At 32.8% G+C, this 14500-nt stretch overlaps 1 protein-coding gene and 1 pseudogene across 1 annotated transcript; one reads left to right on the plus strand and one right to left on the minus strand.

Annotated features, from left to right (window-relative positions):
* Positions 1-1389: 1389 nt before the first annotated feature.
* LOC114409160 (KH domain-containing protein HEN4-like) lies at positions 1390-6468 on the minus strand. The gene is made up of 7 exons (XM_028372506.1): positions 5640-6468; positions 4301-4726; positions 3828-4103; positions 3216-3410; positions 3028-3107; positions 2472-2583; positions 1390-1763 (listed from the first exon to the last, which is right to left on the minus strand). The coding sequence occupies exons 1-7, from the start codon at positions 6216-6218 to the stop codon at positions 1623-1625; spliced, it is 1809 nt and encodes a 602-aa protein (XP_028228307.1). The 5' UTR covers positions 6219-6468; the 3' UTR covers positions 1390-1622.
* A 4156-nt stretch (positions 6469-10624) lies between these two features.
* LOC114409166 lies at positions 10625-14101 on the plus strand (annotated as a pseudogene).
* Positions 14102-14500: the final 399 nt, after the last annotated feature.

Below are 14500 nucleotides of genomic sequence, written 5' to 3' on the forward strand. Positions count from 1 at the left end.
GAAGAAATCTCCTCTCAGTATAAAATGTCTTTCTCCTAAGGAATTTCAAGCTTGGAGAGACAAGATGCCATGTTATAATTGCGATGAGAAATTTCATCCTCACCTCCTACTATAAAATGTCTATCTTCCAAGGAATTCCAAGTTCGGAGAGACAGAAGTTTATGTTATAATTATGAAGAGAAATTTCATCCCAAAAGTCATTGTAGTAGCAGTTACAGAAATTGAATCACAAGACAAACTCTCTGCACTGCTAATTGTAGAATCTTGAAGAGGTTGTTTGGTTAGAGAAAAGAAAAGAGAATGAAAAAAAAAATATTTGAATTAAAGGAAGAGACATATAAGTGTAAGATCCACGCAAAAATTTGAAAATTTCTTCTTCTTTCCTTCCTATTTGATCTCAACCAAACCAAGGCTAACTCCACACCAATCCATGATGGAGGAGGGTCTTGAACCCATTATGTCCCGGATTAGTAAGCCTGCTCTAGGAGACAATTTTATGTATTCACATAACTTAGCTTAAGACTTTAAATAAGAAAAATAAGTTTCTTGTCACTTCAATTAATAGTGTTGGCATGTTAAAAAAAATTCAAAAAATACTAAATAACTTTAAAATATCTACAATTTTATGTACTTATAGAAACTTTTCATTTAACTATTGCATCAATGAAATTAAATGTCTATAAAAAAAAGTAATAAATGAGATAAATTAGAACAAGCTTTAGAGTAGATAAAATTCAATATAGTGAGAGAAAATTTAAATGTACAAATAGTATTACACTATCATCATTTTTAATATATGAATGAGCATGGTAAATGTGAGTTATATAATTATGCATAAATGATCAATATTTAAATTCATATGATCATTTAAAAGAGACAAATAACTTTTTTTTTAAATTACATAACTTGTGTGTTTAATCATAATTATTCATTCTTTCAAAAAAAAATCTTAATTATTCATAATGAAATCTAATTGATGTTATTTGAATTCACAAAGCATACATAAACTTCAATTGAATTTGTAAACCAAATTGTTCCCTAGAAAGACACAAAAACAGGACTTTATAAAGTTGTCTTTGGAATAAGACGGTCCTATTTCTCCTTGGATCCCCGATGTTCCTCTATCCTTTATTGTTAGAAATAGAGGACAAGCATGACTACAATAAAAATCAGCAAACGCAAGTTATCTTTTACTTTAAATTGATTGTTTTCAGAATAAGCTTACCTATTCATTATTTATTTATTCATTTGTTTGATTTTCCAAACAAAAATAAATATCATCCTTGTCTTTTTAGTTTCCTTTTTTCTGCAAACTCTATTAACATTAACAATGCATATATATATATATATATATATATATATATATATATAGAAAAAGGGGTGAGGATGAATATGAATGGGTCTTGAAGCAAAATGGTATTGTGATGAACCTTAAATTAAAAGTGAGACTATGTGCGGGGGAAGGAGGGAGAGAAAGAGAACAAAATCTGTTTATAGTCTATAAGAGGTAAGCATTATCTTTAAGAAAAAAGAGTGAATCCGTATTCACAAGGTGAAGGTTGTCGTGTGACATCTATGTACACCATTCATGGCACCAACTGATGATGAAATGCAGCTTTCCATCAGCTTGCTTGTCCCGTTTGAATAAAGGCTTGAAGCAAGCTCTGCGCTGCAAAGGTTTGATCTGGTGTCCCAGATATGACAACTTTCCCTCCACTTGTACCAACGGAAGGATCATAAACCGTAACAATTGCACCTGAAATCTGGTCCCAGAACACTAGACACATTAATACCAACATCATTGTAAAACCATTTCAGCAATCTGGAAACATTTAGAGCAACTAGCTATATAGAAGAGTGACACTAATAGTATAATAACAGACAAGATTCATATTGTTTATAGGGTTCTAAAATGCAAATCTGAATTTGTTTATATCTTGGTGGTGACTATGTCCAAGCACATGTAAGCTTCAAAAGCAAATATAGATATAAACATCTTCACTCAAAATTTTCTGCTGTTTACAATCTTAAAAATATATATATGTCAATTAATAAATAAAGATGTCAAAGCTGAATTTTGACAATGGCCAATTAATCCACCATAGTGCATGCAAACCAAAATATTGCTCCCAACAAATGGAACAAAATGGAGTCAAAGTTTCTCTTAAGATGTGAGTTTGGACCTAACTCAACCCTAAATGTTAGCTCATAGGATTATGATTGTTTCCTACTTATATACTCTATCTTGATCTAATCTTTAACCGATGTGGAACTTGGATTTTCCCAACAGTTTTTTACCCCAAAATTTATTATTATTATTTTTAAAAAACTTTGTATTTTACCTAATAAAAATTATTGATCAAAAGCCACCTTTAATCAAATCACATCGTTTAATAAGAAAAAGTGAAAACCCAAACACAATCCTCAACCTAATAATCCACCATATCTTTCTTAAGGGAATAATTAAGCACCTGTCTGATTCGATCCAAATTGCCACCATCTTCACCATAAACAGAACCAAAGACGTGTTCAGAAACTATTATCTCCACAGTAGTATTTGTCACCGTAGCAAACATGTTTCCTCTGTCAAAGGATTTTATCAAGCACAAAGGATGAGAGAAAGATCAGATGCCAGGAGATATCTTAACAAATTGATACATTTTGTCTATCCAGCACAATTTCACTTATTTTATTGACTTGTAGTTGCAGTTAGGAATCAAAGATTTTACTAATTGTATATTTATATAATAATGTAACCCATATAAATATTTTTTAAATGAATGAAAATTGAAAAACAAAATCATTAATTATACAACCCCCTTTCTCTACATCTACCTATATTAATCTCTTTACACGAAATCACTATCACAATTCACAAATAACACAAAAACTCTCTAAAGAGAAATTTTAGGGCAAGAATTACTATATATCAAATGTTCAACTTTACCAAGACAGGAACAATAAAAAGGAAAAGGTGAAAAATAACGCCAAGCCATTGTAGTCTGTGGCGTGCAGCATTATACTAACCTCCCACGTTCCAAATTCTCACTTAAATCCGTATGTAATTCTCCATTTTGTAATATTGTTTCAGCATGCACCCCTGCATTCTACAAATATACAAACTCCTAATCAATCTCATCCTATGAGCATTGGAAGAATTAGAAGAGTTATAAAAGAAATTGGAAGGCAATGAACACAAAGGAGGTAAAGAATACCCGTGGCAGAAACCTTCCAGAAGGAAAAGCAGATTTTCCACGGGCAAAAGGTTTACCCTTTACAGGATCCTTATTCACTTTCCAATTGGATTTTGGTCTTGCTTCAGCAACCACCTCATTGGGTGAAAGATTATCCCTGATTCTAGAAGTAATTTTATATAGGGCATTTTGAACACATCTGTACTCTCCAGTGATCTGCACAAAATCTCTCTCTAAGTATAAACTTGACTAGGAGACAGTAACAAAAGATTGTTGGAGCCATAACAAGAAACTCAGTCTATTCTGAGTGCTCAAATGCCTCAACCCAGTGCAACAAGATAAGATATTTGTTATCAGTTACGAACTAACCTATGTCGGCACACAAAAGCATCAGAATCCACCAATCGCAGAGTGATACACATGAATACTTTTTTTGCTGAAAGTAATAGATATTTTCCACATATTTTATAGAAATGCCTTCTGAAATTGTCTTCAATATTAGAGAATTTTAAATTGAAAATTTTGCAACAATTTTTTTTTTCATTTTTTAAATGAAAGGACATCAGCATATGGCAACAAAATCCTTAAGATAAAAAAAAAGTCAACTTGAATTACATAAATTTATAAGTGTACCTGCACCACCACATCCTCATCTGAAGCACCATTAGGAACTGACTCTCCATGCAATATTTGTATGTCAGCCCCAGTTACTTCTCTCAATTCTGAAATCAACTGACCTTCATTGCCACTAAAGCAATTTACCGTGCTTGTTGCAACTAAAAGCCTTGCAGTTACAGGTGATTCCATGCTAGAGACTTGGAGAAAACCCTTTCCAATGTGATCTTCAATAATTCTAGCAAAGACAAGAATAACAGCATCTTGTGCAGGAGAATTACAAGACTCAAGGCTCTGGATGAAAAAAAGCCAGTGCTAAATCAACATTAAAAATTATGAAAATCCAAAATGTGTTTTCAAACAGATCTATCAAATGCGTGACTATATGTTGTTGCATGAACATATGCACATGAAAGAGGGCACAAAAAACACTGAAAATACTATAAGCATGAGTTAGTTGTGGCATAGGGAAACATTCTCATATGACTGACCTCTACAGCAGAAATGGTGACAATGCGTTCGGCATGCTCGCTTAAAGGAGCTGCAAAGATAATAGAAGCACCTGTTTTACTTTCTAGAGCTCTGACTATAGCCCCTCTTTTGCCAATTACGCTCCCAGCTACATTATTAGAGCAAAGGAGTCTAAACACAACTTCGTGTTCTGCACCTTTTGAGTCACGGTTAGAGGTTTCATTAGAGTTTGTGGTCCGTTCGTATATAGATAAACCTTCCATGGAGGTTAACAATGAATTAAGGTGAGGGAAAAGTTCAGCATTTGGATCAGAGGACAACCTATCAGAAGAGCTAACAGTTGGTGTACTAGAAGTAACTGGAACTTTGCATAATGGCGGACAATCTTGAAGACAATGAGATACAGAAATCAGCGCTTTCTTAACAGCCAAAATTCCACCAGTTATCTGTCAATCAAACAAGTTCCCCGATAAAGAAAAAGAATTTCAAATAGTCATTTTTCAATGATAATGGTATGGTGTTATTTCTGAAGTTCATGAACCCAAACATTGAACTAGGATCTATGAAAAGGTATGTTTGGATTCACATTAGATGATAAAAATCACGCCCAAATATCAGTTAACATGATTTTAGGTAAATATTCACATGTTTGGCTTTACATTGAGGAGCTGATCTTAAGTCCAAAATTAATCAATTTGAAGAAACTTCAAGTAATTTTTACGGTGGACAAAATAATTTTATACTGAATTTTCCTACCAAGTTGTTTTCAGAATAAAAATATCTAAATATAAATCATTAAATCATATCACCTCAAAATCAATTTTGCATATCCGCGGCCAAACACACCCTATATCCCTTTGTAGGCAATTTAACACCCCCGATAAAAAATATAGGCAAATGCCTAACACTAGACAAGAAAAAAAAAAACAAAAAATAGAAAGTATTATTGAAAAAAAAAAGAATTTATTATATCGGAAATATAAATAATTAAATATCATTTTTTATGCTTTTATAAAGCAATTGAAAGCATTCAATACGTATATATACCAAAAAAAAAAAAAAACACGTGTTGTCTCCCGGTATCAGATGAAATCCAGATGTAGGAACAATATAAAGAAGCCTTTAGCTTTCCCATGTTAAAGGGGAATTAAATGATACTAAGAAATGAAAACAAATTCAGTATTGCCATTTGGCATAGTGACATATCAGATCCAATCTACTCAAATAGAAATCCCAATTCAGTCACACACACACATTGTAATAAGATTTTGATTCCAAATTAACACTAACCAAGACGTTGACCGTTAAAAACACAATTTCTAACAATAACAGATTAACAGTAATAACAGCAAAACTTACTTGAACTAACTCTTCGTCTTTGGTGGCGCATTGCGGAGGAGGGAAAACCCTAATTTTGGCACCGGTATTGTTCCTAATGGCCGTTATGTTCTTCCCTCCTTTGCCAACAACGGCACCAATCTGCGAAGTGTGAGCTAGCAACTTCGAGAAAACCTCGCCGTTAACAGCTCTGTTAGAATTAACGCCTTTCTCGGCTTCGAGGTCCCAAACCCTCTCGAAAACCCTAACGACGGCCTCCTGCGCGCTGGAGACCTCGACCTCGCCGCCGTCGCCGAGCAGGAGGCCCTTTCGCGGCGAGAGGGAGCCGATGACGAGGATGACGCGGTCCTCGGCGGAGGAGAGGGAGTCCTCGCAGTGGATTTTGCAGCCGGTCTCGCGGCGGAGCTGCGACACGATGGAGCCGGAGCTGCCGATGAGCCCGCCGACGGTGGACGCGTGGCACACGAGGCGGAACGCGATCTGCCCCGGGAGGACCTTGAAAACGGGGCGCTTGCTAGAACGGTTAGTCGTGGTGGTGTTGCTGCGCTTCGGCGACGGCGTCGTTTGGTGATCGGTGTCGGAGGTGGCGGGGTCTTGCATTGCGTGGCGTGTGGGTTCCAGCGTGGGATCTTTTTTTCATGTCACGCGCCGCGAGTGGAGTCACTCACTTGGATCGGAAGGAAGGGACAACAAGGGGAGCGAGTGAGGGGTACAAGGTTAAGGTTTCTTCATTGTTTGGTTTGGTTGCCTTTTGGTTACTGATGAGTGAGAGAAAGAGAGAGAGAGAGTGTGTGTGGAGTGATTAAATGGAAATTATGGAAAGGAAGCAACGCGGAAGTGACTTTGAGGATTCGTGGAACTTTTTCTTTTCTTTTTTACTATTTTCTATTTAATGGAATGATGTGAGGGTGTACTGTAATAATAAACCCAATTCTCGAGATAAGGAAAATGCTTCGTTTTACTAATTCGAATCTGAATCTCGAATCTGCCGTGCAAAGTTCATATATGTCATCTAACTTACTATAGTAATTGATGTTTAATTATAAGAAGGAAAATATCTTGAGAGATGAGAAGATAAATTGATATTATTAGTAATATGTAAGAAAAAATAAAATATTGATAAAATGCTTGTAATTTGTGAGTGTTCCTATAGCTAGATCGGGTTAGCTTTTGTCTAAGAGTTTTTAAGTGAAAAAGTATCATTTGTTTGATTTTTTAGATTTAGTATGACAATGTTATATTTAGATCAAATTGTTTAGCATCGGAACTAATGGGTTTTAGATTGATCAACCTAATAAGATAAAGGGAGATACATAATTCCTATGCCTCAAATGCACAAGGCTTAAGATAGTGACAAGGATCAATATTTGACTAGAGAAATACAGTCTCCCGGCCTTAAAGTACATAAATACAACAAAATTAAAACAATGAAGACCATCATCATTCGACCAGAAAGGTACAGTGAGTAATCAAATAACAACACTTTTGAAGTATACACTATAGAGTCATATGGTAACAAGAGGAGAAAAATAAATAAAAGATGAATGTAATATGTACTAAGCAATAAAAATAAGTGAAGGACGTCAAATAAATGAAACCGTTAATAAAAATCTGATTGTTGTGAGAATCTCCAATGCGTGCGACTATGTTCATTGTCTAACGAACTTGTACGAAATCGTCAACAAGTCAATCAGTCCATGGGGTTTTTTTTTACGAGGGTGACGGAGATTTTAAAGTTTGACTTGAATAAGTTTTTCATGATTTTATCCTATTAATTCTAGTATATTCTTTTTACTTCTTTTTTAAATATATATATATATATATATATATATGACATTAATAATCTTCAGTTTAGTTTATTTTTAAAGATAGTAACTTCATTATTTTTTTCAAATGTTTTTTTTGAAGAATTAGTAATCATTTTAAAAAAAATATATAGAAGGTAACGTAAAGGTATTGATTAAATATTTTCAAATTATAAAATTATAGAAATAATAAAAGTATAAGAAATTTAGGGAATTGGATTAGATTAATTTGATTTTTTTTATAAACGTTTTTTTAAACCATGCTATAAACAGTTTATATTCACTCTTAATTAAAATTGATAATTAATACCTAGGAAATTGGTTAAGTGAAATAAAATAAGATCTTGCATTTAACAAGCATTTGACAAGTCACAAATTCAACCTCTGATTCATTTGTTTTTAAGTGAAATAAATGTAAGTCTCTATATAATTAAGTAGTATATTTAAACTTGAAAAGTTCCTTTATCCTAAACTGGAACATCATCTCATTTCCTAAATTTTAACTACAAAAATTAAAGTTATTTATGTAAAACTAAAACTATTTAAAATTAAATACATGTTCTGTCTACATATAGATACTTAGTTATTTGAACAATAGCTTTAAGGAATTAGTTGAATAAAATAACATCTCACAGCTAATAAATTGTAAGTTTGAGGCTTTATTTATCTCTTTGAGGTCAAATATATGTGAGGTTTTTACAAGTATATTTTGAATTTAATGATATTTTTAATAAATTGAGATATCTTTAGATAATTGAGTTTGGCTACACATGTTATTGATAAGAACTTAATGATCTAAAGATATCTCTATCCATTACTTTCAACCTAACTAAACTAACAATACATTTGGTTGCAAGTTTTGAAAACTAGCTAGATACATTATATGTTGAAACAATAGTAACTAGCTTCTACAGTTCTTGGGAAACATAACTGGGTATTTAGCGAGTAACCAAACACACGCTGAGACACTACCTCTTTACTTGAAACTTATGCACACACAAAATTTGAATTGTGTTGTCATCTACCAATATAATAGTGAATGTGCTTAAAAAAACTATTTATATCTAAAATTTGAATTCTTTAATGAAAGCAACGCATTTTAGAAAACAAAATTCGCAAGTGTAAAATAACAGATTTTAATAATAATATACTAATTTACAGAAAGAAAACTTCATTTTCGATTCTACAAGAATTTTTATGAAAACCTTTTATTTGCCTCTTTTGGATAGAAGTTTTATTTTCTCATAATGTATCCTAATTTTTGGCCTAATTCTTCTTCTGATGATTGATTCAACCTCTGATAAAAAAGATATAAGATATATCTTGATTCTATTTTATCTCTTCAACAAGTTTAGTAATAAGCATAATGACCCTATTGTTCTCATGGAAAGAAGAACCTATGATTAACTTTTTGGAAAAATTTTAAACTAACAATTTCAACGAATTTTTTCAATCATATCAATCATTATTAATATGATTTTTTAAAAAAATATTATAAAGTCAACAAATTTATCGTATATGATAATATATTATTTGATAATAATGTAAAATTATTTTATAATGTTAATATATGTGATTTTTTTTGTTATTGTAATTGTTGGCCAAAAATATTACAAAAGTTTATTTTTTTTTACAGTACATATGTGAAAATGAATATATAATATTTTTAGTTAATTTTTTCATTAACATTTATATTTAAATACATTACCTCCTTTACAATATTAAATTAGGTACCCTAGCCTGTATTTACCATTTAATAGTTTAGGATGATTAAAGTTGGGTTGGAAATGAAGATTGTTGGAAAATGAAAACCACTACGCGAACAGTGAACATGAGACGGTCGGCACAGGACGACTGGCAACTTTTATATATGCGATTTTTTATTTTTTGAAAAAAATTGAGAACCTCGCAATTATAAAATACTAAGGAGGCGTGTGTTTTAGGCTATGAAAAAAGATTTTCAAAAATATGAATTTGAAAATATCATATTCTCGTATTTGATATAAGTTTTATAAAAGTATTTTCAGGAATAATTTGATTCGCATATATTTGCTCTCTATGGACACAATTACAGAAAGGGTAACAAATATCTTCAAATAAAGGAACCAGCAAACATTGCTATAGTCTTCGGCTGGTAAATAAAATTAGAGGAATTCTAAAATGATGTGTTTCCCTATCATGTATCAAAATTTGTAAGAATATGCGACTTCAATCTGGATAAAATGTTTACTAGTTTTAAATTTCCAAACCATTGATCACGTAATTACTAATGCTTGAAGCTACAAAATCATGGGTTTTCAAAGTTAAAAAAAAAATCAATGTGAACAAATCGAATTCTTAATGGAAAAACCAATATGGTCTTAAAGAAAAGGCACAATTAAAATATTGATTAAAATATTTTCTTGATATTAATAAAAAGTGTTCATTATAGAAAACATGATCTATTACATGTCTAATATCATAATTCAAATATTAAATAACTTATTAAGAAATATAAATGTTATCACTTATGTCAACTATTATTAATTTTATTTTTATATTGTGTTATTTTAATTGTAACAAAAAATTTAGTTATTTATTCGTGACTCTTATTGTCCCAATATCTTACTTCAAGATTGTTTCATATTTTTAGAATAAAAATAATAACAAAATTGTTTCATAAGTTGCAAATTTATTTACTGTGCATATGATTAAAAAAAAATTCGTTACACACTCATAAGTAAATTGTTCGCTCTCCCCACAATAATTTTTCCATACACACCAATCCAACTCATTTGATTTATTGCAACTTGTATCCACTAAACATCCTTAAGCTATTTCCCTTTTCTTATTAACATTTAGAAAGATAATCATGACCCCATTTTATGAAATCTAAAACATTGCACATGTAATTTATTGAAGATTTTATTTAACTCCAGAAAAAACCTTAAAAAATAGATTTTTATTTTACTTGTCACATTAATTTTGATCTCACGTATTTTAATTCAGTCAATTGAATTCTTAAAATTTTATTTTTATCTATAATTAAGTATACTTTTTTTATATACATAATTAAGTATACTTTCTATTAAATATTTAAATGATTTTTTTAATGTGCAGCTGACATGATTGTTTAATACTAGTATTGAAAATTTGTTTTATATTATTATTATTAGCTCTAATTTATACTAATCTCATACACGGGCTCTGTGAGGATGGGAAGCTTGATGAGGCTCTTGAGTTGTGGCCGCGGATGAGGGAGGTTGGTTGTTTTCCCACGGTAAGGACTTATACCGTTCTCGTTGGCGCGTTGTGTGAGTCGGGGAGATGGTGGAAAGAGGCTGTGAGCCGAATGTTTATACTTACTCTGTGTTGATTGGTTACTTCTGTAAGGAGGCGATGAGGATAAATGGGCAGAGTTGGAGAAGCTGGTCAGATTTGGAGTCCCTCAAGGAAAAACACTTCAAAGCAAATGAGCTTGTATATACAGCCTTGATTGATGGATACTGCAAAGCTGGGGAAATTGAAGATGCTGTTTCAATGTTCAAAAGGATGCTTACTGAGGAATGTTTGCCTAACTTTATCACATTCAATGTATTGATTGATGGCTTACGCAAAGAGGGTAAAGTGCAAGATGCAATGTTGTTAGTGGAAGACATGGCAAAGTTTGATGTGAAGCCCACTCTTCATACTTATACTATTCTTGTTGAGGAAGTACTGAAGGAATATGACTTCGACCGAGCTAATGAGATTCTCAACCAAATCATTTCATCAGGATATCAGCCTAATGTGGTCACCTATACTGCATTTATTAAGGCATATTGCAGCCAAGGAAGATCAGAGGAGGCTGAAGAGATGGTGGTGAAGATTAAAAATGAAGGCATATTGCTTGACTCCTTTATCTATAACTTACTAATTAATGCATATGGATGTATGAGACTACTTGATAGTGCATTTGGTATTCTCAAATGCATGTTTGATACTAGTTGTGAGCCTTCTTATCAAACATACTCTATCCTTATGAAGCATCTAGTAATTGAAAAATATAAGAAGGAAGGAAGCAATCCTGTGGGGCTTAATGTAAGTTTAACAAATATCTCTGTTGATAATGCAGATATATGGAATAAAATTGATTTCGAAGTCACAACTGTGCTCTTTGAGAAAATGGCAGAATGTGGCTGTGTGCCTAATCTTAACACTTACAGCAAGCTTATTAAAGGACTTTGCAAAGTGGGACTCTTGGATGTAGCCTTCAGTCTGTACCATCATATGAGGGAAACTGGAATCTCTCCCTCTGAAATTATTCATAATTCTCTTCTAAGTAGTTGTTGCAAGTTGGGAATGTTTGGGGAAGCAGTGACATTGTTAGATTCTATGATGGAGTGTAGTCATTTAGCACATCTAGAATCCTATAAGCTTCTAATTTGTGGGATGTTTGAGCAAATGAACAAAGAGAAGGCTGAAGCAGTTTTTTGTAGTTTACTACGTTGTGGGTATAATTATGATGAAGTGGCTTGGAAAGTTCATATTGATGGTTTAGCTAAGAGTATGTTGATCAATGCTCAGAATTTCTGAATCTCATGAAGAAGAATGGCTGTCATTTACATTCTGAGACATACTCTATGTTAATGCAGGCTCTGAATAGAGTTTAACAAAATGATTGTTTATTTTTCCCTGGAATGGAACTGGTGGAAAAGGGGCTCCCATTGATATTTTTTGACTCTGCATAAGGTTGTACAAATGGAACGCCTGAAATTTTGTAATACATTCTGAATAAACTGACTCTGTCTCAGCAAGAGAGCTGCAAACATCTCTTTCCTCAAATGCGGTAACACTTTCATGGTCACAGCAAATGGTAATTGTGGCAACCTCACAGGTTGAGAGCAAACAGCAGAATATTGAGATTTGAGAGGCAGTGACTGTCTATGTTCTTTCTTACATTGCATTCTTTATTCATATCACCTAATGCCCCTAATACAGATACGTAATTTAGTTTCACTGCTTATCTCAGACACTTTGGTGCGTTATTTTTGTGTTGATAATTTCTTGTGTTTTCCTTCTTTGCTACTCAACTAGAATCAACTTATGGTTTTCAAGTTTCTATTAACTATGAAATTGTTTTTATTGTTATTGTAGATAAATACATGTTTGTGACAATCCAGGGTATTGATCTTTGTTTGAAATAAACGAGGAAATTTTCGTCATTAAACTTATTGATACAATTAATGATGCGCAAACCTTTTTTTTAAGGTGGATGTGTTTGCTAGTGGTTTTTTTGGGGGGTTGGGATGCTAGTTAATATGGTAACATATATAAATTTATGGAGAAGTGTGTTTTCTATTAGCTCGTTCAGTACAACACTAATATGTTTTATTAGGTTTTTCTTTAGTTAATGACTTAATGCTAGTAATGATTGTATTAATGGGCAAGAGAGGAGGAAAAACTGTTTTTGGTTGATAAGTAAGCTTTTGGCACAACAGCAAGTTATTCACTTATTGATGTAGCTATGCTGCAGTCCTCTGGACATATCTGATAAAGATGAGACTTGTCTGCCCCAAAAGCAGCTGCACCTGTACCCTTCTCTTAAGCAGCCACTGATTGTTGTCCCTTCAATTTTTTTCATTGGTTTTCTGCTGTACTTCCTAAAACTATAATTGCAGGCTCAACAATAAATTCCAGTCAAAGATTTGTTGGTATAAGTAGATGTTGAAATGTAATCAGGGAAATTTAATTTATTCCTATAATTAGGCTAATTTGCATTTCTTAGAATTAGGTGGATTTGATTTTATAATTTTTATTCCATTTTATTTTCTTAATTAGGTGAGATGAAGATGTCTATAAATACCATAAGTAATCTCTCTTAACACAAGTCAAATACAATTCGGATTTATTCCTTTCAAGTCTTTCTAAGCATGGTCTCAGAGGGGTACAATCCTCTGTGACCTGTCCCGTCGCTACTTCACTCACTGTTGAGCTCCCTACTCATGCCGTTGCCATGTCTTCTACACAGCTGGTTTCATTTTGTTTGTTGATGGACATTTGCTACTTCTGGGTCAGGCTGTTTTCCTTTGAACTTATTTGTGGTCTTTGGATCTCTCTTTCAAAAGATCCACTGGTTTGGCTGTTACTCAGTTTCTGTTTGATATGCTCCTTTTCTTTACCTTCATTACAACATTTGGCTTCTTTATTCTACCTGTTTTTTGATGCCTTCACTGTGGCATGGTGGTCCTTTTTCACAGCCTTTATTGCAGCATTTAGCACCTTCATTATACCGCCTTTTCGCTACCTTTCATTGTGCCAGTTTTGCACTGTCTTTTTTGCAGCATTTGACACCATCATTGGCTGGCTGCCTTCATTACAGCCAATTAGCGTAGTCTTCATTGCTGTTGCACCTCTGATCAATCGAAACCACTGCCAGAAGATTCAGGAAATCATTTTCCAGTGAGAGCTTACCCTACATTCCACCAAGTGGCTTTTATCATAGCATAGCAAACTTTTATGATCTTGCTTGCGGGAATACAATTCACTAGTTTGAGGGGGGAGTGTTGAAATGTAATTAGGAAAATTTAGTTTATTCCTAATAATTAGGCTGATTTGATTTGATTTGTATAATTTTCATTATTTTTTATTTTCTTTGATGCGATGAAGAAATCTATAAATGCCATATGTAATCTCTCTTTGAACACAAGTCAGAAATACAATTCAGATCTATTCCTTTCTTTCAACAAATCCATTTCAAAGGTAAATAGTTGCTGTATCATTGGGAGCTTAGCACCCTACCTTTGTCTGTTGGAGTAATCAGCGAATGCCTTTTGGATTAATGCGAGGTAGAACCACTATCATAATTCTTCTAACTACACCTACCTTATTTTTGTGCAACTTTGTCAACGTGATTGAGGAGTAAATCTAAAAGTTTGCAAGAACTGAAGAAAAATTTTTGCATATAGAAATTTCTCAAGATTCTTTTATTATTTCGAATTTAAAATAATAAATTAATGGCCTTGTGTTTTACCATAGGAATTGATTTCTCACACTGCATGCACATTTTAATGTAAAAATTATGATTAATTTAGATAAATCACATTTAATAGTTTAAAA

The sequence above is a fragment of the Glycine soja genome, chromosome 1 (assembly GCF_004193775.1).
Source record: "Glycine soja cultivar W05 chromosome 1, ASM419377v2, whole genome shotgun sequence".
Taxonomy (NCBI): domain Eukaryota; kingdom Viridiplantae; phylum Streptophyta; class Magnoliopsida; order Fabales; family Fabaceae; genus Glycine; species Glycine soja.